We start from the raw sequence: 24,183 nt of genomic DNA, 5'->3' as shown, positions 1-24,183 counted from the left end.
CTGATGAGTCCACACACATTTTAACTGTTTATGTTTGTACATCCACAAGTTTTATATATTTCCTTTTTTTCTTTCATTACAAACATTTACAAAGATAATTATGACAGCCTTAGTATTAATGAGCGGTTAAATACATCGGGGCAACAAATGCTGAAGCCTGTATAAAGTTGGTGGTCATACGTTTGTGGCTGGGTTCTCATAAAAACGAGCCCAGAATACAATAAGGTGCAAATCATCTCTCTAGGGTTTAAGGGACTGTACAGCTTGACAGATACATTACAAATCATTGATCAAATGCAGGCAATGACACAATATCTGTGATCTCTCAGGTTTAGAAATAGTGCTTTTCCTGTGCCAATCTGAGGTAGACATAACAAAACCAATGCAACACTAAACAAGACAGGTGTTCTTGAGAGCTTACAACTGAAATGGACATTGTTTTTTTTTAAGCATACAGCAAGCATAAAGAGCTAATTTGGTCAGCCTGAAACGAGCCGTTTGTTGGAAAATGCCAGAACAGCCTGCATTGTTGCCTGGCTTACAGTGTTTTCGCCTCCTCCAGTCTTGAGACAATTGCACAAAAGATCTAACCAATATCTGTCAACAGTTAGAAATTATACAATGCAGGAAGGAACTTTTACAGTGTCCTCAGCTGCACACAGGTTGGACAGAGAACCGACAGCAACCGCTGCACCTGAAAGCAGCACCGACATCCCCAAACAACACGCCGAGAGAGATACTGAGAGTAGAGAGTTCTGAGCAGCGAACGTTCATACAGTGCATCTTGGCGCGCGCGCACACACACACACACACACACACACACAACACACACACACACACACACACACACACACACACACAACACACACACACACACACACACACACACACACACACCACACACACACACACACACACACACACACACACACACACACACACACACACACACACACACACACACACACACACACACACCTTCATTAATTGCATGAACAGTCTGCAGAAAGCACCACAGTTTGCAAACATTAACACGCAGATAGAAATGTGGCACAAAACAACTGACTGTACATAAAAGCCTCTCAGATCGTCATCGTGCTGTTCAAGGTAAAAATGTAGGGCCCTGTGATTTAAAACTCAAAATCCTCCAAAGAGACGATTAGAAAAATACTGAAATATGAAACAAGCTCAGAGTTTTCATCTCGGCTGTGCTCCTGCTGCAGACATTCTTTGGTCATGAGATAGCCTAACTACATCAATTCCAACAAATACACAAACACGCTGCCGCACAAAGGAAACATGCAGGAACTGATTTGACGTCACAGTTAATCTCAAGACCTGTACAGAAAAATCGCTGGTGCATTAATCGACGGATGAATTGGGTTTTTCTTTTTACAGTTGAACATTTATAATACTAAAAATGATGAAAAAAATGTAAGCTGTTTGCTTGGTTTTGCTCTTCTATACCGTGCAACACAATGTTAAAAGGATCTAGTGATCTTTATTAATGCAAATTTACAAAACCTAATGCAAACTCCTAAATTTAAAAACTCTACCTAATATTTGTCATGAAATCCCATCCACAAAAAGTTAGATTAAAACGTATAACTTATACTGATAAGCTAACAAGCTTTGGTCGTAATCATGTTTAAGCACAAATAAGGATTTCCTGAAAGCTAATTTGAAGTATGCTCCTCAAAAAACAACTATTTCAGCACACTTATTACATGTATTGAGAAGGTCAACTCTGCATTACACACATAAATACAGTTAAACTGAAAAAATGTCCAAAAATATGTTTGTACTTACTGACAACTTTAATTTACCGTATCTTCCTATACAAATCGGAATTGAAATTTCTTAGTAATCAGATTGGTGTAGTTATACAAAGAAAATACGTCACGTTGGATATTTACAATTTTTTCTTTTCTTGACAAAATAGTTACCTGCATTTACTTTTGTAGGGCAGCAGTGATTTTCAACGTCACCATGACAATATTTACTTTCTCCAGTTCCTCTTGCAGTGTCACACTGACCTTACGCCTCCTGTCAACTGACACCAAACATCTTACAACATACACAGCAACCACCTTACACTTACTAATGAATTAAAAAAAACAATGGAGACGGTGAACAGGAACTTAAAGAGACGGATGGTGTTGAGTTCTCGCTGCCTCCGCTCTCTGGCAGTCAACAGGAGTAGCAAAGGCACAAAAACAGATACAGACAATCCCAACCAAATCCAACCCCAATCCCAGTTACGGGGCTCTGGTGTCTCTTCATTGAAACCCTTCAGTTATTTCCCTCCACACGAGAGCCGGAAGTCAAATGCAGGGGGGAGTCTTTGCACTGGGTTTGTCCATAATAGTGCACATTGAATATGATAAAGACACGCCTTCTTCTGCCCGCTGAAGTAGGAAGTGGGGAGGTGGTGGGGGGGGTTGGGGGGTGTTGTGGGGGAGTGAAATCAGCCTTGGAGCTCCTCAAAGCACGTCTCACAGACCCGTACTGGCTTTTTAGAGGACGGTGTCAAGGCGTTCCTCGATGAGCACTCGCCACAAAAAATGTTGCCGCAATGTCTGCAATGGTGCTGGATAATCACAGTGGAAAAGGACAGAGAGAGAGAGAGAGATACATTACGATTTAGAACGTTAAACGAGTGTCCCGAATGTGTGTCCCTAAGATCACTTTGATCTTACCTTCCGGACAGTGACGCTAAAGCCTTTTCCACAGGCCATGCAGTTCTGCACCTCGTGATCCTCGGCCCATTTCCTGGTCAGACTCTGGCACTGCTTGATCTACACGCACGGACAGCGGGAGTTAAAACCTGAGCGTCTCACAACAGCAACAAATTGTTGACAATCGCTTTCTGCTTCAAATGTACACTTCCAACAAGACGTGCAGTGTTTTAGACCCCGACCTGGAGCGACTGGTTCTCTCTGCCCAGCTCCTGCATGGCCGCCGTCGTGTCGTCCAGCTTCCTCCTCAGCTCCACCACCTTGGACTGCAGTTTCTCTATCTCGCCTTCACCCTTCACACACCTCAAACACAACCACAGAGCACTGATGATGTGTGTGTACGTGTTCACTAGTGGCTTAGGGAGAATACTTAGCTGGCCGCGTAATAGGCTTGGTAATACTTGCAATGCACAGTGTTTAGGGAAATTACAATTTGTCTTCTGGGAATTTCCTATTTACCAAATCTCTGTGCTTACTCTCTATTGTTAACAGGTGTATCACATTGCACCTATTCAATCATGTACTATACGCTCACATGCAACTTCCACCCCATGTATTGAATATATTGCATGCAAAGCATCGTATGCTGACACTGTCTCTCTCAGCCCTCCATGATCTGCTACCTTTGTCCTAATTGATGCCTTCTTGCTTGGTATTTCTTTGCACATGCAATAGCTAATAATAGGCCTTATATACACACACACACACACACACACACATATATATGTATATGAATGAATTTCAAATAAGAATTATTATTCATAAATTTGTTATGCACAAAGATATAAAGTTCTGTAAAAAACTGTAACTGTAAATGCAAAGTCTTGAGCAAAGAGATGTGGGCAAAATAATGTTCAGTTGCCCTGGGTGATCAGAATGTCATCAGAAGTTATGATTCAGTCTTTAGTCTTATAATAAATAAGATTTTATCAATGTTAGATGGTAGATACATTAGAAAATCTTTTATTTAAAAAAAAAAAAAAAAAAAAAAAAGGTTTAACACAATAAGAACCCTGGTGACTTCTGAAGCCGGTACTGGATGCAAGTGCTTTCCATAATCTGAATGTGTTAAATGCAAAACATCTGTGCAGCAAAGGTCTGACTATAGATTACCAACTTATCAACTTTTCACTTAACCATTAGGCGGTCGTCTCAATGAATACAGCCACAAGTGCTATGGAAGAGGGATTAAAGCAATTTCTCACTCTTACTTACTTACTTAACCTCGACATAATTAAGTGATTTTAGGGCACTTTCGCACCTAAGGTTTGGTGGACTCGGTGCCATTTGGGGGTGAAGTGGCAACATTGTGGCATTTGGTTCGGGATGCTTTCACACTCACTGACAAACGCATCAAACACTGTAAACACACGTCACGTTTATTGGACAGAATATCCGAAACTCTGAGACACTTCTGGTCTCAGAAACAGTGGAGCAACATCAAATTTATAATGTCTTGGGTTTCATGGTTCTTCTTTAGTCTTTTTAATATTTTGGGAGAAGGCGAACAATGTGAGCAGCTGACAGACAGTGGGTGAAAGACAGAGATGACTATGTTGTCACACAGACAACTAGCGATGTGTGGTCAGAACAGCTCATGGATCTGAAAGTTATCATCCCTTAAATCATATAGACGTCTATGAATTGAGTGCAATGTTGAAACTGCAGGCTGGTAATTGCATTGTTTTTGGTTCACTTCCTGTATTTAGGTTGGATCGCGGATAACTTGCTGCTAAAACACTAATATTTATTAATAAAATTAACAAAATGTACTTAACAAATTTACCACGCAAATCAAATCCATACTTTAAAGGTCCCATGACATGGTGCTTTTTGGATGCTTTTATATAGACCTTACTGGTAGAGGGGCAAGGTGGAGGCTGGCGGTGTGGGCTTGACCAACTGCCACTTTGCACGTTTGAAAGCCATGATGTCTCGCTCTCATTGGTGGGGCAAATTCTTTGGGCGGGCAAAGCAGAGAAAGGGGAGGTAACCTTGCCCCTTATGACCTCATAAGATTCTAGATCGGCCCATCTGAGCTTTCATTTTCTCAAAGGCAGAGCAGGATACCCAGGCCTCGGTTTACACCTATCCCAATTTCTAGCCACTGGGGGACCAAAGGCAGACTGGGGAAACTCATATTATTGTTATATAACCTTATCAAGTGACATTTTCATGCCATAGGACCTTGTTGTTAATTCATTAACAATAACAATGATGAAAACGAGACAGCACCGCCGTCATTAAACACTAACTGTCTACATGTGATATTGTTGATGATAAAGACTAAAAAAAATGTTTAAACTCTCCTTATTTACATTGCCTTCCACCTACTCTTGCTCCATTTTAATTGTGATATTTTGTTAGTAAATCTGAACCTGCAGTGTTCTCTGTCAGGTAAATGTAGTACAAGTTTTCCTCTGAAGTAGAAGTACACAGTAAGTCAGTAGTAAGCCGCTATACAGTGCGGTTGCATAGTAAGTGCTTTGGAGTCCTTCTGTAAGTCATTTTGGGGTACAATGGTTCTGGAGAATGCTACAAGCAGCGATACCACAGGCCAAGCAACGGGCACTTTCCAAACAGGCACATTTTGAATGGGCATTGTACTAGTACCTTTATAAGGCGTTTACATATTTGAATAAAACAAAGAGTCATTACTTGCAGCCTGACATGTCGTTAAAAAAGGAAAAAAATGTCGACTCACCTCTCCAAAAGAGCCCGTCTCTCGTCCTGGTTGTTTTGGACGGTGGCCTCCAGCACAGCGATCTCTCCTCTCAGCTCATCGATCTGCTTCTCCAGTTCGCCTACTCTTCGTTGGCTGCCCTGCCACTCCCTCTTCAGCGTGGCCACGTTTTCGTTCAGAGCCGTCACCTGCACACCCATCTTAGCTTCTGCCTCCTCCCCACGCTTCACCAGCTCTTCTCTCGCTCGCTTCTCAGCCAACTTTGGAAGGAAGCATTGATTGTGTCATTAGAAGGGAGCAGAAGGAGTGAATGGTATTTTATCAACTGATTTAAAATCATTTGGTGGAATTTGGCAAGTGAGCCTACCAACTGATCCTGGACAATCTTGGTTTGTGCGCGGAGCTGCTCCTCTCGCTGGCTCCTGCTATCCTTGGTGGCCTGGTGCTCTTTCTGCTCCTGCTCCAGGCTCTTCTGTGCTGCCTCCAGCTGACCCTGCAGCTCCACTTTCTGCTGGATCAACAGCTGCTTGGCTTCCAGCAACTCACCCAGCTCCTGAAAAGCAACAAATCTGTAGCTCAATGCACAATATTTTGTTGTTAGAAAGGCACCTATAGCTATATAAGAAAAGAGGCAAAAACTTGTTTCAACCATGGGGTTAAACTATAAAAGGCTTGAGCAGGTTTGAGCTTAGGAAATGATTGCTCTGACAACAGCATCGGACCGATCTTAAGATCTTAAGCTTTGAAGAACTGAGAAATCCAATGCTCACGTCAAATTATCAACTCAAGCATGCACAGTTACAACTATAAAGAATGTGGCCAAGATGACCTGCAGTGTTCATGAGTTAAGCTGTTTACATAAGACACAAGCATGGGAAGCCAGTCATGTCAGCCAGTCTGGGGCATACATTTTACTATTAACTATTTTTCATGGGAATATTGCAGCCTCTCTGTTCCCCTTTACATCCAAAGAGTGAGTGAGTGAGTGAGTGAGTGAGTGAGTGAGTGAGTGAGTGAGTGAGTGAGGTACTTAGGTAGTTAGATGAAAATGACTGACCTTCTCACTCTTCTCAGTTACTGCTTTTAATTCAGAAGTCAGTCTTGTGTTATTCTTTTCAAGGACACTCTTGGCTTTGTTCAGCTCCTCCACCTTACTCCTCTCCTTCTCCAGTTCTTCCTTTACTTGACCCTGGGTAAGCAAGCAGTTACAATACATACACTTAATCACATCAAGTCTTATTAAGTGTTTGTGTCTATGTGTTAGGGATGTAATGGTATGAAAAATTAACCTCACGGTTATAGTGACCAAAATGATCACTGTTTTCGGTATTGACATGGTATTATTAATAAGTGTGTTCAATGCCTTTTTTTCCTGCACGTTCTGCAGAGAGGATAACTATCTTCAATCAAATGTCCTTTGGTATTCTTTTAGTGACCAAAATCTGCCCATGCTTCAGACTCAGTCCTCTTAGAGGGCTGATAAATGTCCTGAAAACTGTCATCTCCTCTTTCCGCCATGATTCCAACTTCATAAAACGTTGTAGGCTACGCAGTGCGCCTGCGCGGCAACTTCAGGAGGCTCGGCTGAAGCTGGGAAGGATTCAACACACGGTTTCCACACAGTGGTAATCCACCGTGATAATAATGGCATTATAAATTAAAACGGCGATTGTTATCGTTAACTTTTTTATCGTGGTTTACCGTTAACACTAATAATCATCACATCCCTACTATGTGGGTTAATCTGTTTGTCTGACCTGTTGCTTCTGAAGTTCCTTCAGGGTTTGTTCTTGCTGTTGGAGCTTCTGGCCCCGTTTTGCCAGCTCCTGCTCCAACGAGCCCCGGCCCGTCTGCAGCTCCTGGATCTGAGCCTCTAAACCTGTCTGATGGTTGCGGTTAGCGGCCAGCTCTTCCTGAGCCAAGTTCAGCTTCTCCTCTGATGCCTACAGTCAAAGAAAGGTCAAATGCACTCACTGAGGAAGGCCAACAGAGAAATCAACAAAAGCAGCAGGGACTATGGGAACTGCTTAGGAGGAGTGTGTGTTGATTTTGTTTGTCAGTCTACAAGTCCAAAGTCCTCAACCACCCTCCCTAGCCTTAATCCATCACTTAGAATAAAAGGTATGTTGCATCACTGCTTCTGGAGTCAAGATTTAACCACCTGGAAGTTACTACAAGAAACTTTTTGTGATGATTTTGGCGGCCCCTGTGGACAAAAGCAGTGATCTTTTCACGAGCACCACCTCCTCGTGTCATACATATCTGCAGCTCCCAAACTCCGTTAAGAAAAGCTCTAATTTTCTTGCAGCAAGGTCTGGCAGTCTACCCCGCTCAGTCCTGGTTCTTCCTAGCAATATGGCCTATTGGCTCCCATGAAAGCGGGCGGTGAGCTTCAGCCCGCAGCAGCTTCTCTCTGTCCGCCTGAACACGCAGTGGAACGTCCTGTTGAAGTCGAGGTGAAGTTCTTCCTGGATCACGTGGAGGATCCTCCCGACCACCACCATGTCTTTTTGCCGGAACAATCAAGATCGGGGGGTACCGGGGAGCAGCGAGGCACCAGACCCGGTGGCAGGCATTAAAAATAACCATATAGAAACAGCCAATATCTCGCTGATAGTCTTGTTTGCGTGTTCATTGGCATCAGTATTACATTGAGACAGTTTCATAGTTAGTTAAAAACTCCTTGTAGCAATTAAATAAATTAGTAAAGTAAATTAAGCCATTATCAGTCTCTACTCTTCTAGACCTTCCTTCCTAACTTACCTTCAGATCTTGACGCATGGCAGAGACCTCAGACTCCTTGCCGTAGAAGTCAGACTGAAGCTTAGTGAGGCTTTCCTGCCTTTGCTGCAAATCCTTCTGCAGCTCTGTCGTCCGACTGTTCTCAGAGGCCAGCTCCTTGCCAAGATCTGACACCTGAGCCCTCAGCTTACTCTCCTCTTCCGTCTGGAGGTATGAGTCAAATCCACACATTCAAAATCATAATCCTTATAGTCAGCGCACAAATTCCTTACACACATAATATAGAAAATACAGTAAATATAGCAATATCAATCTACTCAAATTATAGGAAGTGTAGCTGTTTGGTGGAGTACGATGACAGCAGTATGCATGTCTGTATATGCGATTTGAAAATGTTACTTGCCTTCTTGACATTAACTTCTTGTAAGTCTGCCACTTGGCCCTCCAGCTTCTTAATTTCCTCCTCAAAGGACCCCTTGGACATCTTAAGTTGTGCCTGCAACTTCTCCAACTCTTTCTCTTTTCCCTGCAGTGCCCCCTGAGCCTTTAAGTGCTGCTGCTCCAACGTGGTCAGCTGCACCTTCAACTTTTTCTCTGCCTGAAATTTGTAGACACACAGCAGGTCTGTAGGTTCAAACAAACACTAAAAACAAAAATGCTCGATCTTCCATTTTATCAGAGGCTTACCTCTCCCATCTGCTCCAACTGATCTTTAGATTCTTTCATTGCCTTGGTGATGGCCTGGTTATTCTTAAGAAGCTCCTGTCTGGCCTTCTCATTGGACTTTTCCTGAGGATTAGGACAGATTAATTAATGTTGTGAATGTCCCGGTGATGCAATGAGGTGGCTATTTGTCACACCTTGTTGCAAGACAAATTTCCCTATGTTAAAAAATAGAAAACAGCTGCTTATTGAACCTACCTTCTCCTCCATTGCTGACTTATGGTTCTTCCTCTCTGTGTCCAGTTGACTCTGACTCTCTTTTAGTGCCTTATTAGCCTTTCCTAGACTCTCCTGTGTAGAGGCGAGCTCCTTCCTTTGAGCCTCTTTTTCTTGTTGGGCCTTTTGTAAGTCTACTGTCAGGCTCTGAGCTTTCCTGTCCAGTTCTGCATGCTTCATCTTTCCCTCCTGGCTCATCTTGTCCAGATCCAACTTCAGAGCAGCCTTGCCCTCCTCACTGCGCTCCAGCTGCTGTTGAACGTCACTCAATGCAGCCACTTTTTTCTTCAATTCCTCTTGTAGTGTTGTAGCCCTTAACAGTGGCATGCCATATATGTTATATTAGGGATGACTAATTAAAATACGGTTAAAGAAACCAAAAAACAGAATAGCATATGATTGTACTATCACTAAAGTACTGTGACAGAGGGTTAGTTACAGGTGTGTTTGCATGCATGTATTACTCATTTGCAAATCTTAAAACAGATTTTATTTAAAGTAATGCACCAGTACAGTTTATCTCACCCTGCTTTCTCAGTTTCCAGCGAGATTTGTAGCTCCTTGGCTTTCCGTTTGACTTCTGACCCCTCCTTTTGCAGCTTCTGCATTTCTTGCTGCACTTGGTCCCGTGTGGCTTGCAACTCCCCAACCTGTGACTCCAATTTCTGTCAAATTTAAACACAAGATTAATTTAGAACAAGCAAGATTTAGGTATATTGAGTGCATAAGAGACGGAAACATTTTAGACCTAACATGATCCCCTCTTACAGTCCAGCATCAGGTACTCGCAATCACAAACCTTATTGATCCCCTCCAGCTTCTCTATACGCTGTTCTGAGGCCAATAGTTTGTCTTTGCATTCCTTCAGACTGGCGTCCATCTGTGTGCACTGCTCCTGTCTCTCCTTGAGCCTCTGAGTCTGTTCCTCCACCTTCTTTTGAACTTTATTCAGCTCCTTTACAAGAGGTTGTGAGAGGGTGCAGGATACGAGAGGGAAAAGTGAATATAGTACAGTGGGAGGAGGAAGAAAACAACACATATATGTCAGGGAATGACAACTATTTTCAAAGCACAGTACAAGACATAGGGTGGCACAACATTACTGGCACAAAGAAGATGCTAACCTGCTGCTTGTCCTGCAGTGCATGTTGAGCAGTCTCCAGGTTGTTTTCCAGGTTTGCCTTCTGAGCAGCCTTGGCTGCCTCTGCAGATAGCAGCATCTCTGTCTTTGCCTTCAGCTGAAGAAAACAAAAGCAAAACCTTATTCTCTTTTTATAAAAAGGATCTGTAGGACAACATACTGTTTAAGGATCAGTCCTTCTAATGTGTCTATGAATACAAACTGGACAACAATATCAACAACCTCACGATTTGTTATTAAATACATAATTACACAGACATGTTTGTCAAGGGGCGTACCTGAGCATCCAGCTGGGCGACTTTCTCCTTGCTGTCTGCGAGCTGGGCAGTGAGTTCAGTGACGGAGGTCTCCAGGGTGTGGGCTCGGTCTTGGGCTGAACGCAGCAGAGTCTTCTGCTCCTGGACCTGCTCATGTAGGTTATCCTGGGCTTGCTTGTTGCTCTCCGACTGGTTCTTCAGCTTGTCTGTCAACTGTGTGACCTTTAAGACCCACATTTAGAGAAAAGCTCAAATCTCAAAAATGGCAACTTGTTCCCTGTCGTTATTTCTAAGGGTAATGGCTTTTTTGTATGATTTCTATCCGTTTTAATCTACACGGCAGGTTTTAGTTTTGACAATACACATATTAGTTGTGCGAGGGGTGGTCTTATGGCATATTACTTTTGTACTACCGAGAAGTGACCGCAACATGAACGTGGACCTGGACCAGAAAGAGAGCGTGTGTGGGCCACCCACCTGTTCCTGTAGTGCAAGGTTTTTCTCTTTTAGCTGGTTGAGCACAGCCGTCTCTCCCTCACCGGCCTGGATCTTGGCACACAGGTCATCTCTCTCGGCTTCCAGCTGGCTCACAATGTCCTTACTCTTCTGCAGCAGAGCCTCCAGATTCTGGATCTTTTGGTCCTTATCTCCGATCTGACGCAGCACCTGCTCCAGGTCATTCTGCAGCAAGAAGGCAGAGTAGCAGAAAGATGACAGTAGGTAATTTGGCAGAAATCTTTTTTTTTTTATGTTGTGTGTGAGATACATATTAAGATGTACTGCAGACCATACCAAGGCGTATTATACCCAGTGTAAAATGTAATAATAACAATGAAAATCTAATCAAGCTTCTACACACAGGGGCTGTAAATAATATTCCAATTACTGTATACATTCTTTTGTACCAATACATAAGGCAACATTGTCATGTAAGAGCGTTCGCCCCACGTTGGCTGATTCCTGGGTTCGAATCCAACCTGCGGCCCTTTGCTGCGTGTCATCCCCCATCTCTCTCCCCCTTTCATGCCTATCAATAATCTTAAAAAATAATAATTAATTACTTTGCTGATTTTAAACCAACATCATGTTGTGGGGCAGTGGGTGCAGATCCCTCCGTGGTGCTGGCAGCAAAGAGCCACGGGTCAGATTCAAATCAGCGGCGGCTGCTCTATATATGTGCGCCTGCTCTACCAACTGAGCTAACCCGGCCTCTGCATAATGTAATTTACTACATTTTCAGCTACTCAATGATGGAGAACAGCTTCATGAGCGAGCAAGCTCAAGTTAAATATCAAACAATGAAACAGTCATCACAGTATTACCACCTCTTCTTGTTGCAACTACGTCACGCAGTTATATGAGTAGAAACTCATTGTGGTTTGAAAACTCACTGTACAGGTCAGACCCTCTTGGCTTTACGCTCTCCAGAGGTTAGGGTTTGGGTTAAAAGGGTTTTCTGGTGAACAGTACCTGTGCCTCGCGGAGTTTGCCGTTAGTGTTTTGCTGCAGCGCCTGCAGCTCCTGGTGCTGCTGCTTGGCTTTCTCCAGCTGGTGCTGCAGGTCTGTACTCTTACTGGCACTCTCCTTCAACTACACAAGTGGCACACAAAATCACTTTTATTTCACTTTCCTTTGTTTTGTTTCATTACCGTACACCTAAATGCAGTGCTAATTTCATTTTCTGCAGCTTACTGTTTCCATATTATCAGTCACATAAACAGTTACATAAACCTAACCTAAACACACTCGCATTTCTCACAGCATACATTATATCTTACGATGCACACTTTAACATCAGACACATTTATGTACAGATGTTCAGACTGCTCCGTTATTTTGTCTGCTACATTATTTCAGTTTCCCTGTAGCGATCCTTTCTTCTGATGCCTACCTGTTCTTCTGCACGGGACAATTTGAGCTGCAGGTCGGCTGCTTGCTGCTCGCGGTCTTTTAGTTTCTCCCCAGACAGCTGCCTCTGCTCTTTGAGACGACCCTGCACCTCTCCCAGCTGCCTCTCTGTCTCCAGCAGTTTGGTGTGCAGCTAAGAAGGGCACAGAGAAAGAGGGGGCAGATGTTTCAGATGGAAGACACAAAGCAACAATGTTACTAATAAGAAATACAGCAGATGCTTGGATTAGGAAACCTTATGTCTAGAATCCTCTTTGACTTTGGTTTTAAACACATCACCGCGTGACATCTATGCCATCATTATTTGTGATTTCTTTCCTTGCCGGTTCCCTTCCCTTCCCTGGTTCTCAGTAAGTGCTGCTGGAGAGGCTACAACACGGCAGTGTGTTGACATGATGAGAACAACATGGGACTGGAGGGGCTACTAAATATGTTGACAAGTATGTAAATAACATAAATCATATATGATCTCACAGTCCCAAAAAAAATATAGCAGATTTTGGGTGCAGTGTTAAGCCGAAATTATACTGTCCATGTCCGCGAGTGCTCAAGGGTCGTAAATGCCGTCAGAGGGTTTACATGTAGGCTCTGTGCAGGTGTCTGTGTGCAGCCAATTGTTGTAGCGTAGCAAACTGCTGCCCATGTGTGGAACAGATCCTCGAAGCTAATAGTATAAGTAGAATAGTGTTCATCCCTCCAATAGAGATCAGGAAAATCTATCACAAGGCGCACTGAAGCTGTACCAAAGGCTAATGGTGACCAAATACTTTACTAATACATTTAATGTTGATTTCTTCTTTTGTCATCCATCATTATATCAACATCTTCCTCCCATGTCACCCTGCATGATGTGATCATTGTCCTCCCTACTTACCTGACTGATCTCAGTCTGCTGCTGAGCACCTTGGCTGTCTTTTTCTTCCCTTTGCTGTTCCAACTGTTTCCTCTCAACCTTCAGCTCTGCGTGCTTCACCTCCAGCTCCGTGATCTCACTCTTCAACTTTGCCACCTCCTCAGCCCTCTCTCCAAGCTCCGTCTGGGCCTTCTGCAAGGAGGCTTCTGTCCCTGTGGCCCGAGCCTGGAGCTCTTGAACCTCTAGCTCCCTCTCTCTCAGGCTGCCTTGAACTCCCTTCTTGGCAGCCTTCTCGGCATCCAGACGCTCCTCCAGTTTCTGATACTCTTTCACCTTACGTGCAAGCTTCTCAGACAGGCTCTGTGAGAACAGGAGAGGGCAACATGAGGCAGATTGCCTAGAAGTTTGGAAACTATGGGAGTGAAAGCTGTCCCTGAGTAGGATTGAAAGTGAAAATAAGCAATAAAAAAACAATAGCGAGTAAAATAATATATTTTTTCCAACTTTACTCGAGGGAGCGGGGTCTCATGAAAAGGATAAAGAGGTTTGAAAAGTGTTTGAAAGGTCATTAATTGAGCCACACCGTAACATGAACCATTTGTCTTTTCTAAATTTAAACAGTTGAAGTGATAGGAGCAGCAACACCCACAACTCATGCAATATAAGCTATGGAAAAGAACAGTCGGCTGTCAAGAGTCAAAAGTAAAGTGAGGTATGGCATTTCTAGGGGAAGGTTTACGACACAGGTCTTTGAATAACGTGGTATGTGAACAGCACTTGCCCTGGAGTAAGCTCTGGCAGTAAACTTGGAAACGCTGTGATAAAGAACTAAATGTTGTTAATAGTGGAGAGTACTGCTAACTAGGGAGTGTGACAGGGCACCTTACGTTCAATAAAGCTCTACAGGCCACAGCAGCAGCTGGCAGGCCAAACCCTGAAGCATGGGGTTGGGGGCAACACACTAGATATCCAGTTGTGTTATCCCACTCTTATCCGGGAACCTACTTGCCAGGGAGGGCCTTGACATGCCTGATGTGGGAGGATTTAATCTCTGGCAGGAACCCTGTGCTTCCATTCCCCAGTTCCCATTGCACCAGGGCAGTTACCTGTGATTGTATTTTACCCCCAGTGACAAAGCTGCCATGGCAGAGATCCCCCTGCTGGTTTAATTATAGAGCTGCGTGTGATAACATGTCTACATTGCCACAGAGGGATGGTGACAGCGTGGCATTGTGATAAGGCCTGATGATGAGCAACAGAGGAAGGTTTACAGAAACTGAAATGGCGTGCTCTGTACTTGAGGGGCAGCTGGCAAGGCATAGTAACATTACTGAAGTAAATCTTACACAATCTATTGCATTGACATGTTTGTGCAGTAATCTGCTCATTGCAAAAAGGGGTGTCTAATAACAAGATAAAAACACTAAATCGGAGGGAAACGGTACTCAAAACAAGTGAAATTATCTGCCCATACAGCAAGATAATTTCACTTCACAAGCTTGCTTGATTTAAGATTATAGTGTAAACTTGAAGACTTAAAATACAAAATTCAATCTTAAAACAAGATAAATTATCCAACACTTCTAAATCAAAAGGTTTTTTTTCCATCTTGGTAAGAACCTAATAGTTTGCAGTGCTGAGAGTCACAAATCTGTCACAATTGCAGTTGCCGTTGTGTGTGGTACCTGGCTTTCCTGCTGCAAATTATTCAGACTGCTCTGCAGCTGGTGGATCTGTTGTGTGTAAACAGCTGCTTCCTGTGGACCCTTCTCTAGCTCTGCTTTTAGTTGGTTTATGGTCATCTGCAATACAAAAGACACACGTTACACTCTTATGCAAACCATTGAGTGCACATTCAAAGAGCTGAAGCACCACGGTAAACAACTAACACAAAAGAAGAAAGCAAACCCAACATGGATTAGTAACAAGCAGGATTCAGTCGTACAAAATCAAAACATGAGGTAACACACGGTAATAAAAAAAAAAAGAAAAAAATATATATATATCACTTTCTGAAAACCTTTTTAAACTTATAGAAACTCAAAAAGATGAAAGCAAGTTGGGGCCAACTTGAAACGACATGTTTTACCTCGTGTTTACGAATCTTGAAGAAAGAGTGAGTGTTGGGGAGGGATACAGAAGAAGAAAGGGAGGGAAAGAGACAGACAAAGGTAAGTCACGATACAACAGCCGATCTGTAACACAGATCAAGATGCCCCTTGATTGAATAAATAATCAAATGTATCACGAATTTTCCGTACTTTATGGTGACAACACTGCGCTGTGGCAACATTTAGCAGAACATATAATACAAAAGAGAGTTTGCTTTTTGCTATATACTGTTGCATGTGCAGACGATGCATGAACCTGAATGTAACCTTAGCTGATGCCTTATGTTTTAGATGCAATGTTGATGTGTCGCTGGCCAACTCGTGGACTGGCTGCCGACCGCAAAAAACTTTCCAACAAGATATCAGTCTGTGGAACTTTAACCTCAATGGATTACAACTACTGTTTCAAACGACTAGCAGACTATAACAAAGCCACTTGTCAATTAATATCCTAGGAGCTATTAAATGTTTGAAGACCAGACAGTTTTTGATTGTATTTAGAATGTGGTTGCTAAATTATAAAAACTATCTTTTGAGATAACGTGCAGAAAAAGCGGTTTGGGGCCTGGAGCTCCTTATAAACGCTCCTCTCCGTCTGGGATAAAAATGCCGGAAATAAGGCTGCATTATTCACCAGGCATTGATTAATAAGAAATATGGTCTATTCAGTATGACATAGCTACAGTTAAAACTCTTTCAGAAGGTTTTTCAGAGCTATTTTTCAACATGAATCTTATAAATGCAGTGGGTGGGCCTGAGCAAGCGGCAGAATTAGAACTAAACTATTCTTGTCTTGTAGGTGATTATGCAAACTAAGGGAATCGGTGTGCGTGTTTATGTGCCTGCGACAAATACACTGTAGGATGGAACGGTGAGTAAAGTGAGAAACAGGCAAGACATCAGGTGTTTTGGGCCCCTCACCTCTGAAGTAGCGTAGTCAGCCTGCAGCTGCTCGTAGTGGGTTTTGAGGCGTTCAGACTCTTCCTCCTTATCACGGGTCAGTTTGTCCATCAGTGTCTGGACCTGCACCAGCTCCTTCTGCAGGACCTCCACATCCTCCACTCCCGGTCGCTGCAGCTAGGGGGCAGAGCAGGGGCACTGTGTTAAAGCAGTGAGAGTTGAGCGGCAGACAGTGGAGACAACAGGCTTTTTGACATCACGACCAATCCAAACTAGATCCTTAGTAATATCTGAAATGTTCAAGTGAATATGGATCTTTGAAGCTCTAGAACCAAACCTATATGTTTGCATGTAGCCTCTCGCTCAATATAAATAAAAAAAAATTAACACACAACTTTACTTAAAAGAACAGAGGTAGTTCTGTTTCACGTTTCTATAACAACGGTGAGCTGATCTGCTTTGATTCTTCCACCTCAAAGCAAAACGGATGTCATTGTGTCACTTCAACGTTATTCTTTCAAACTCTAAAGAACGAACATTCATGAAAGGTCTACACAAAGTAAAACGTCTGTCTCAAGCCTAGTTAGAAGAGGATGAATACCAAATGGAAACTTAGTGTGTGCTGTACCAGTTCTGTTTGGAGTCTCTCGTTCTCCTGCTTCTCTTTCTGTAGCTGTTCGGTCAGTTTGCCCAGCCTCTGGTCAGCAGCCTCCCTCAGGCTCTTCTCCTCATCATAGCGGGACTTTAAGTCTGATTCAACATATTTAATATCCCAATCAAATCAAGACAAATAATGCACTTGTTTACATCATTTGAGGGATTTAAGGAAATCTGTGTAAAACGCAACACCCATGCCTTTGGTCTGTAAAACCGAATACTGAAGAAACAACTTTTACAAGATAAACACACAATGGGTGGATTGAGTTGGTCTAGTAAAGGCGTGTTGGTAAATGATGCAGAAACAGGCCTCCCAGTTTCCTGGCGCCACACTAACCTACTATCTCTGTGGCCAGCTGGGCAGCCTTCTGCTCAAACAGGTCTTTCATCTGCTTGATGTTGAACTTTTCGGTCTCCGCTTCGTTCAACTTCCTTTCAAGGGCTGAGAAAAGAGCGCCACACATTAGTGATAAATGGTCAGAATGAGATCTTTTACCACAGTTACAGTGGTGTGAAAAAGTGTTTGCCCCCTTCCTCATTTCCTGTTCCTTTGCATGTTTGTCACACTTAAGTGTTTCGGAACATCAAACCAATTTAAACCATAGTCAAGGACAACACAAGTAACACAAAATGCAATTTGTAAATGAAGTGTTTATTATTAAAAGGTGAAAAAAATCCAAACCATCATGGCCCTGTGTGAAAAAGTGATTGCCCCCTAAACCTAATAACTGGTTGGGCCACCCTTAGCAGCAACAACTGCAACCAACGCTTGCGTTAACGTGCAATGAGGCTTTTACAGCGTCCTGGAGGAATTTTGGCCCACTCATCTTTGCAGAATTGTCCTAATTCAGTTACATTAGAGGGTTTTCGAGCATGAACGCCTTTTTTAAGGTCATACCACAACATCTTAATAGGATTCAGGTCAGGACTTTGGCTAGGCCACTCCAAAGTCTTCAATTTGTTTTTCTTCAGCCATTCGGTGGTGGACTTGCTGGTGTGTTTAGGATCATTGTCCTGCTGCAGAACCCAAGTTCGTTTCTGCTTGAGTACACAAACAGATGGTCGGACATTCTCCTTCAGGATCTCTTGGTAGACAGCAGAATTCATAGTTCCTTTTATCACGGCAAGTCTTCCAGGTCCTGAAGCAGCAAAACAGCCCAGACCATCACACTACCACCACCATATTTACTGTTGGTATAATGTTCTTTTTATGAAATGCAGTGTTCCTTCTACGCCAGATATACTTGGACACACACCTTCCAAAGAGTTCCACTTTTGTCTCATCGGTCCACAGAATGTTGTCCCAAAAGTCTTGGGGATCATCAAGATGTGTTGTGGAGAAATTGAGACGAGCTTTGATGTTCTTTTTGCTCAGCAGTGGTTTTCTCCTTGAACTCTGCCATGCAGGCCATTTTTGCCCAGTCTTTTCCTGATGGTGGAGGCAAACCTGCCTTATGAGGCAGTGGGCCTGCGTTCTTTGGACGTTGTTGGGGGGGCCTTTTGACCTCTTGATGAGTCGTCGCTGCCTTTTGGGGGTTTTTTTTGGGCGGGCCGCCACTCCTGGGAAGGTTCACCCCGTTCCATTTTTCCCCATTTGTAATAAGGCTCCACTGGGTTTGCGGGATTCCAAACTTTAAAAATGGCTTTATAAACCCTTCCAACTGAAGACTAAATTCCTTTTTTTCCCCAATGGTTTCTGAATTTCTTTGGGTCTCGGCTGAGTATTTTTTAAGATCTTCTGGTGGCCCTTACTGTGTAAAGCACTCCTTTTAAATGATCCTTGATTGTGAACAGGTGGGGAAATAATCGGGCCCGGGGTGTGGCTAGAAAAATTGAACTCAGGTGTGGACAACCACTTATAGTATGTTTAACAAGGGGGGCAATCACTTTTTCACCCCGGGCCCCATGATGGTTTGGATTTTTTTTTCCCCTTTAATAAAAAACCACCTTCATTTACAAATTGCATTTTGTGTTTATTGTGTTGCCCCTTGACTATTGTTTAAATTTGGTTTGATGTTCCGAAACACTTAGTGTGACAAACATGAAAAGGAACAGAATTAGGAGGGGCAAACCTTTTTCACACCACTGTATATTAAATAAAATGTCACTTACCTGCATCCTCTGAGACAGTCTGTCCATCATTCTGTGGAATGGAGGGAAAGAGAGAAACATGTACAGTAAGAGTAAGCATTGCAATCATGTTTTATCAAGCAGTTTTATATTCAGAAAGCCATAACAATGTATATTAAATATCTTGAAGGAATTACTTGCTTCAGTTGTCCTTGGACTTTGTCTAACTCCTTCTTGAGCTCTTCAGAGAACCACTTTTCCTCCTAATCAGGTAAAAACACACACACAGATGAAGTATTTATTGGACCGACTATTGACACACCTCCGTTGGGTTCAGAAACTCCATTATACCTTGAGAGTAGTATGCAGGTCCTGAACCTCTTGCCGCAGCATTGTAAGGTCTTCCCTAAAAAGGAGGAGAGAGCGCGTTCACAAAACTAAACTTCTGTCACCATGAGGTCTGACTCATTGTCAGAATTATTTCAACACCAATATCTCTATATCTCACCGAGTGGGTGCCATATGAGTGGGCAGGTCTCCGGTGTCATGGAACAGCTGATAGTGCTTGAACAGCTCCTCAGCAGAGTTGTGTGACTTCATGCACTGAGGACAGATGAAGCCCTGAACACAGAAACACACCGTAGGAATCAAAACCATGTGATAAGAACTGTGCAGCTCGGCTTCCAAAGCTAGAAAAAAGTTATTGATTAAGAAAAAACCCATGCCATGTCCGCGTTACCTCAGACGTCTGATCATGGTTAAGGTCTGTGCTGGACTGCTCAGACTCTGCGTTCTGGGACCCTCCCTTCCCGGGGGTCTGGAGAGGGGAAAATTGATTAGTCTGAATGTATAAAAGCACTTTGTACACCTTTGTTAAATAGCTTAACTGCCTAAAAGAGAAGCAGTTGAGCAATGGTAGGGAAATGATTTTTATCCTTTTTTTGTACATATTTTAAGAACTATTTTTTTTCTCTCTAATAAATTAATGCACTAGTATTTTTCAGAGACATTGGAACTTCATACACACCTCTGACTTCGATGTCTGCTGATGTGCCATTATTGGCACCTAACATTTAGTAGGACTGCCAAGTGCTCCACTAAGATCTTTTCAGAGCATGGTACCTTTTTTTACTTTGTTTCAGAGTCTACCAAAACTTTTGGAAAACAGTAACCCCGATCTCAAGTAAGTTTTTTTGTTTTGCGACAGTAAAAAAAACTGCAACAGGTGAAGCACCCTGGCAAAAGTAAGCAAGCAGTATCTCTTATCTGTATATCCATAAGCATCTGGTCTATCTCTATTGTTCTTCTCAGAAATGTATGGCTGTGCCATATCTATTTTCAACAACTGACTTTATGATAAGAATATTCACTGCCGCGCTAATGTTTTTGTATCCTTGACAGTGACCTGACTTCCCTTTACAATAACCTTGTTGCAGATGATTTCATGATAGCTTCTGCAATGAAATTGACTAGCCAGCAAGTGAACCTCCTAGATAACTGACCACAGGCATTCTCTGGTCCACTTCAACTTTGTGATTGTTAACTATTATGTGACTTTACGCTGAGTGTTTATACATTCATTATTGCAACTACGTGGTCTACTCTGCTCTCTACACAGCTCGGAAGTGTACTGGAATAGGGTCACTTCAACTCAGCCCAGTCTACTAGCCTGAAGCACAAGTATGTAGTGGAAGTGACATTGGTGGTCCATTCACAAAAAGGGGTCTGCCTGGGTTGGACGTGAATAAATCAGGTTTGTGAGCAGGGAGGGGGACTTTGAACACTCTGAATAGAGTTATCTCAGAGCCTAATGGATGGTAGACAAACAACACCCATTTGAAAGCAGGTTAAGCATTTGCATCATGGAACAACCCTTGACCCAACGCACATAAACAACATGCAAGAAACTAGCACTACACTGGCTTCACCAAAATATAAATAATAAGCAATTCAACAAAGGCATTAATGGGAACCTTACTTTTTTACTGATTTATTAGCCTACACTGTCTTGACAAAGACTGCCAACATGATTTCTGTCCACCTAGTACACCATTAAGCACAATTTCCAACATGTTGAAATCTGCATCATAAGTGCTGCAAATATAAGCAAATTATGGTCAAAGGTGATAGAGTAGTCCCGCCATGATATGGTAATAAAATGCGTTGTAATCTTTATTAGCAACGTGGCCATGAACTGACATGTTATGAACCAAGTCAATGGTTCACAAACATTTTCAGATGGAGGACAGATATGTACAAGAGAGCTGACTATCATAATTAGATTGTTTCCTATAATGTAAGTAGAGATGGTCAGATACCATTTTTTGCTTCCCCGATAACGTTTCTGATACTTGCTGATACTGATACTTGATAACTTGCGTATTGGCCGATACCGAGTACTGATCCGATACCAGTGTGTTATATATTTTATAATGTTTAAACAACTGTATACTACTGTCCCTGTATGGATGGGATATGATGATGTGATTTGTTGGTTGGCCTGGCTCGGGTTTAACTCTTTGTGAAACATGAACAAAAGTAAACAATGAATGTCGTAGAACTTTCTTTTTTTATCCAGTTTGACAGTCGGCTATAACAGAAAAAGAACATAAATAAACTACTTTAACACAGATTTTCTTTAGGGCTTTATTATGTGGTATCGTCAGTGCATAAACTCCAGTAAGTCCCGATACCCATACCAGCATTTTAGGCAGTATCAGAGGCGGTACTGATACTGGTATTGGAGCATCTATAAACATAAGCCATAAACGTGCAAAAAAGTCTGTTGTAAATAACCAGCTACTTCACGGGTCTTCTGTAGATTTATGTAAAAAAGAAACAAAACAGTAATTAAAAAATCATATAAATTAATATAAAATATTTTTAGTTTTGCTTCCTAACAGTAATCCCCTTTTAAATAGTTTTTGAAAAAACTAAACATGTGACTCAAGAAGACCAAAACATTTATGGAGGTAGGCTTAAGCCTAAATTTAAAGGGTTCATTATCATATCTAGTGTAGAAATTGTGTCAACAGCAAGTTTTACCCATCCAGTCACAGGGGCAATTATAAATATAAATACCCCAATCATCTGTAGAATAAAGAATGCGATCTATAACAGTAGTTGTGATTACATTAGCTGTATATGTAAAAAAGGAGAACTGGAAAGAGTTTCAATAAGAAGATCGTAGAACATGTGTTTTTTTGTAGGCTAAACATTTAATAGTAGATTTCTCTATTATTAGTATTGATAACGAATATCTGGGACAGCTGTACTGGATTAATCTCAGAAGGTTACATTTGAGGGGGATGAATAAATATGTTAATTATTAGCTAGTTTTATGTTATTTTAATAGTTATTCAATCAAAGAGTTTTGCAGTTTCTCCCCTGTGGTGTACACGTTTATTATTCAATGATTAATAGTCCCAATGTTTTGATAGTGTAGTAACTTTTTTGTTTAAGAAATATTTTGTATACTTTTATTTTGAAGTTTCTGTGTTGGAGGTCCAGCATTCCTCAGACACTGGCCATATGTGTCCACTTTTCATTGGATAATTGACATCTTGTCTGTGCATACATTGGTTAAATAAAGAGCAGACTTCCTGTACAAAAAAATAATAATAAAAAAAAGGTTTTAAGAAGGATTTTACTGGTTACACGCGTTTCAGAGATGGGTTAGAAGCATTAAGCAAGGAAAATAGAAAGAAGGAACAGTCCTTACTTTCCACATACGTCATTAGTGCCAAGCCTGTAGCATTCTACATGAATTAGATTGCGATTGAGTATCTTTGTTATCAATAACTAACCAACCATCAAACTGTAAATGATATTTAAAAATATTCAGGAGGGCTAACGTTAACTAACGTTAGCCAGCTTTGTCCATAATGTTTCCTATTCTTTATATTTTCCTGGTTACCACACAAGCAGGCCGGGACTTCAATGTGTACACAGCAATGCCCTGTGGTAAATGTAGTCCTAAGTAGAAGCTAGCCTAGTAGCTAGCTAACCTCTCTGTTACTCCCACATGTAAATGTAGTGACAAGCTAGTAGTCTGTCCAAACAACCATGTCACCATTAACACAAATAACGTTTACGTCATAAGCTCAATTAATTAAAACGCATGCTTTTTTTCATGATGCGGTCAGCAAGCTGAAACGGAACTTCCACTGTCAATCTGTGGCTAACGTCAGCGTTAGCATGTGATGAATTAACTACTGATATAATATAACTAGCTAGCTAACCGAAATCATGAAAATAAAAATGATTCAGTGACCAAGCACGTTAGCTAGCTACGTTATTTCTAAGTCGACTAGCCCTGGCAAGTTGGACACATTAGCTAATTAGTTTTCTACTACATTACATAGACATGTCTTAGCTAGCTTGCTACATCTCTGTCAGGAGTAGCTAGCATCAACCAATCGAACCAAGTTAGCATTTGATGGCTAACTGTGACAAGCCTACACAAGTAGCGCTTGATATGGTTACTCCGATCTGACGGTGGAGCGGTGTTTTTTTTCCAATCGAGGAACTCCCGTTGGCTACAAACAAAAGCCCCGCCCACCCACTACACACTGTGTATTAAAACGCGCGTCCCCACCAGGAAAACAGACAAGGATAGGCCTGTGTCTCTTAAGGAAAACGACTCAGTTTAACCCAACAAAAGCGATACAGTTGACTTTGTTGAAAAAAAAGCTTACCATTTGAAGTATCCGTCTGAGCATGGCCTCGACTTTGTTTGTCCCGACTCAAAATCGACTCAGTTTTCCTAATGCAAAGTTTACGTCGCTGTACAACGAACACCTGACCAAGATCAGGCAGCAGCGGCGGATGGGCGGGTCACGGAGAGGATGGTTCAACAGGACACAGTCTGGCTATATTCAAGATTATAAAACATGCTGTCATATTCTAGTGCTCTGATTCAAACAATGTGGCAATGGGGATGATCAATAAACATTTTTTTATTTAAAGATTGTATGTACAACACCATGTTACACAGCATAATAGTTTAGTCACACATACACAAATAGAAAAAAAGGTTTATCAATTATATTACCTATATGCTGCGAAGTGCAAGAGCCAATAGTCAATCAACTGAATTTATCACATAATTTGCGCTCCCTTTCGGTTGTATTCTTGACAAAATTCTGGCACACTGACCATGACTTCCTGTTGTGTTGACTGAAT

General features: G+C 42.1%; 1 protein-coding gene across 3 annotated transcripts; it reads right to left on the bottom strand.

Annotated features, from left to right (window-relative positions):
• Positions 1-1,904: 1,904 nt before the first annotated feature.
• On the bottom strand, positions 1,905-23,859 carry eea1 (early endosome antigen 1). Of its 3 annotated transcripts, XM_032522499.1 has the most exons (30): positions 23,697-23,859; positions 19,739-19,816; positions 19,508-19,620; positions 19,351-19,405; positions 19,197-19,262; positions 19,042-19,072; positions 17,267-17,371; positions 16,901-17,022; positions 16,294-16,449; positions 15,351-15,365; positions 14,947-15,063; positions 13,283-13,621; positions 12,392-12,541; positions 11,971-12,090; positions 10,978-11,181; positions 10,522-10,722; positions 10,227-10,340; positions 9,902-10,057; positions 9,628-9,767; positions 9,085-9,415; positions 8,851-8,952; positions 8,567-8,761; positions 8,185-8,367; positions 7,179-7,364; positions 6,479-6,610; positions 5,789-5,974; positions 5,443-5,681; positions 2,921-3,041; positions 2,700-2,798; positions 1,905-2,590 (listed from the first exon to the last, which is right to left on the bottom strand). In XM_032522499.1, the coding sequence occupies exons 1-30, from the start codon at positions 23,718-23,720 to the stop codon at positions 2,468-2,470; spliced, it is 4,203 nt and encodes a 1,400-aa protein (XP_032378390.1). In that variant the 5' UTR covers positions 23,721-23,859; the 3' UTR covers positions 1,905-2,467. The 3 variants fall into 3 exon arrangements, with proteins under 3 accessions (XP_032378390.1, XP_032378391.1, XP_032378392.1); XM_032522500.1 differs by lacking the exon at positions 15,351-15,365; XM_032522501.1 differs by lacking the exons at positions 19,508-19,620; positions 19,739-19,816; positions 23,697-23,859 and having other exon boundaries at positions 19,201-19,262.
• Positions 23,860-24,183: the final 324 nt, after the last annotated feature.

The sequence above is a fragment of the Etheostoma spectabile genome, chromosome 8 (genome assembly GCF_008692095.1).
Source record: "Etheostoma spectabile isolate EspeVRDwgs_2016 chromosome 8, UIUC_Espe_1.0, whole genome shotgun sequence".
NCBI lineage: Eukaryota > Metazoa > Chordata > Actinopteri > Perciformes > Percidae > Etheostoma > Etheostoma spectabile.
The sequence above is the reverse complement of the archived record's forward strand: the minus strand, read 5'-3'. Positions and strand labels throughout refer to the sequence as shown.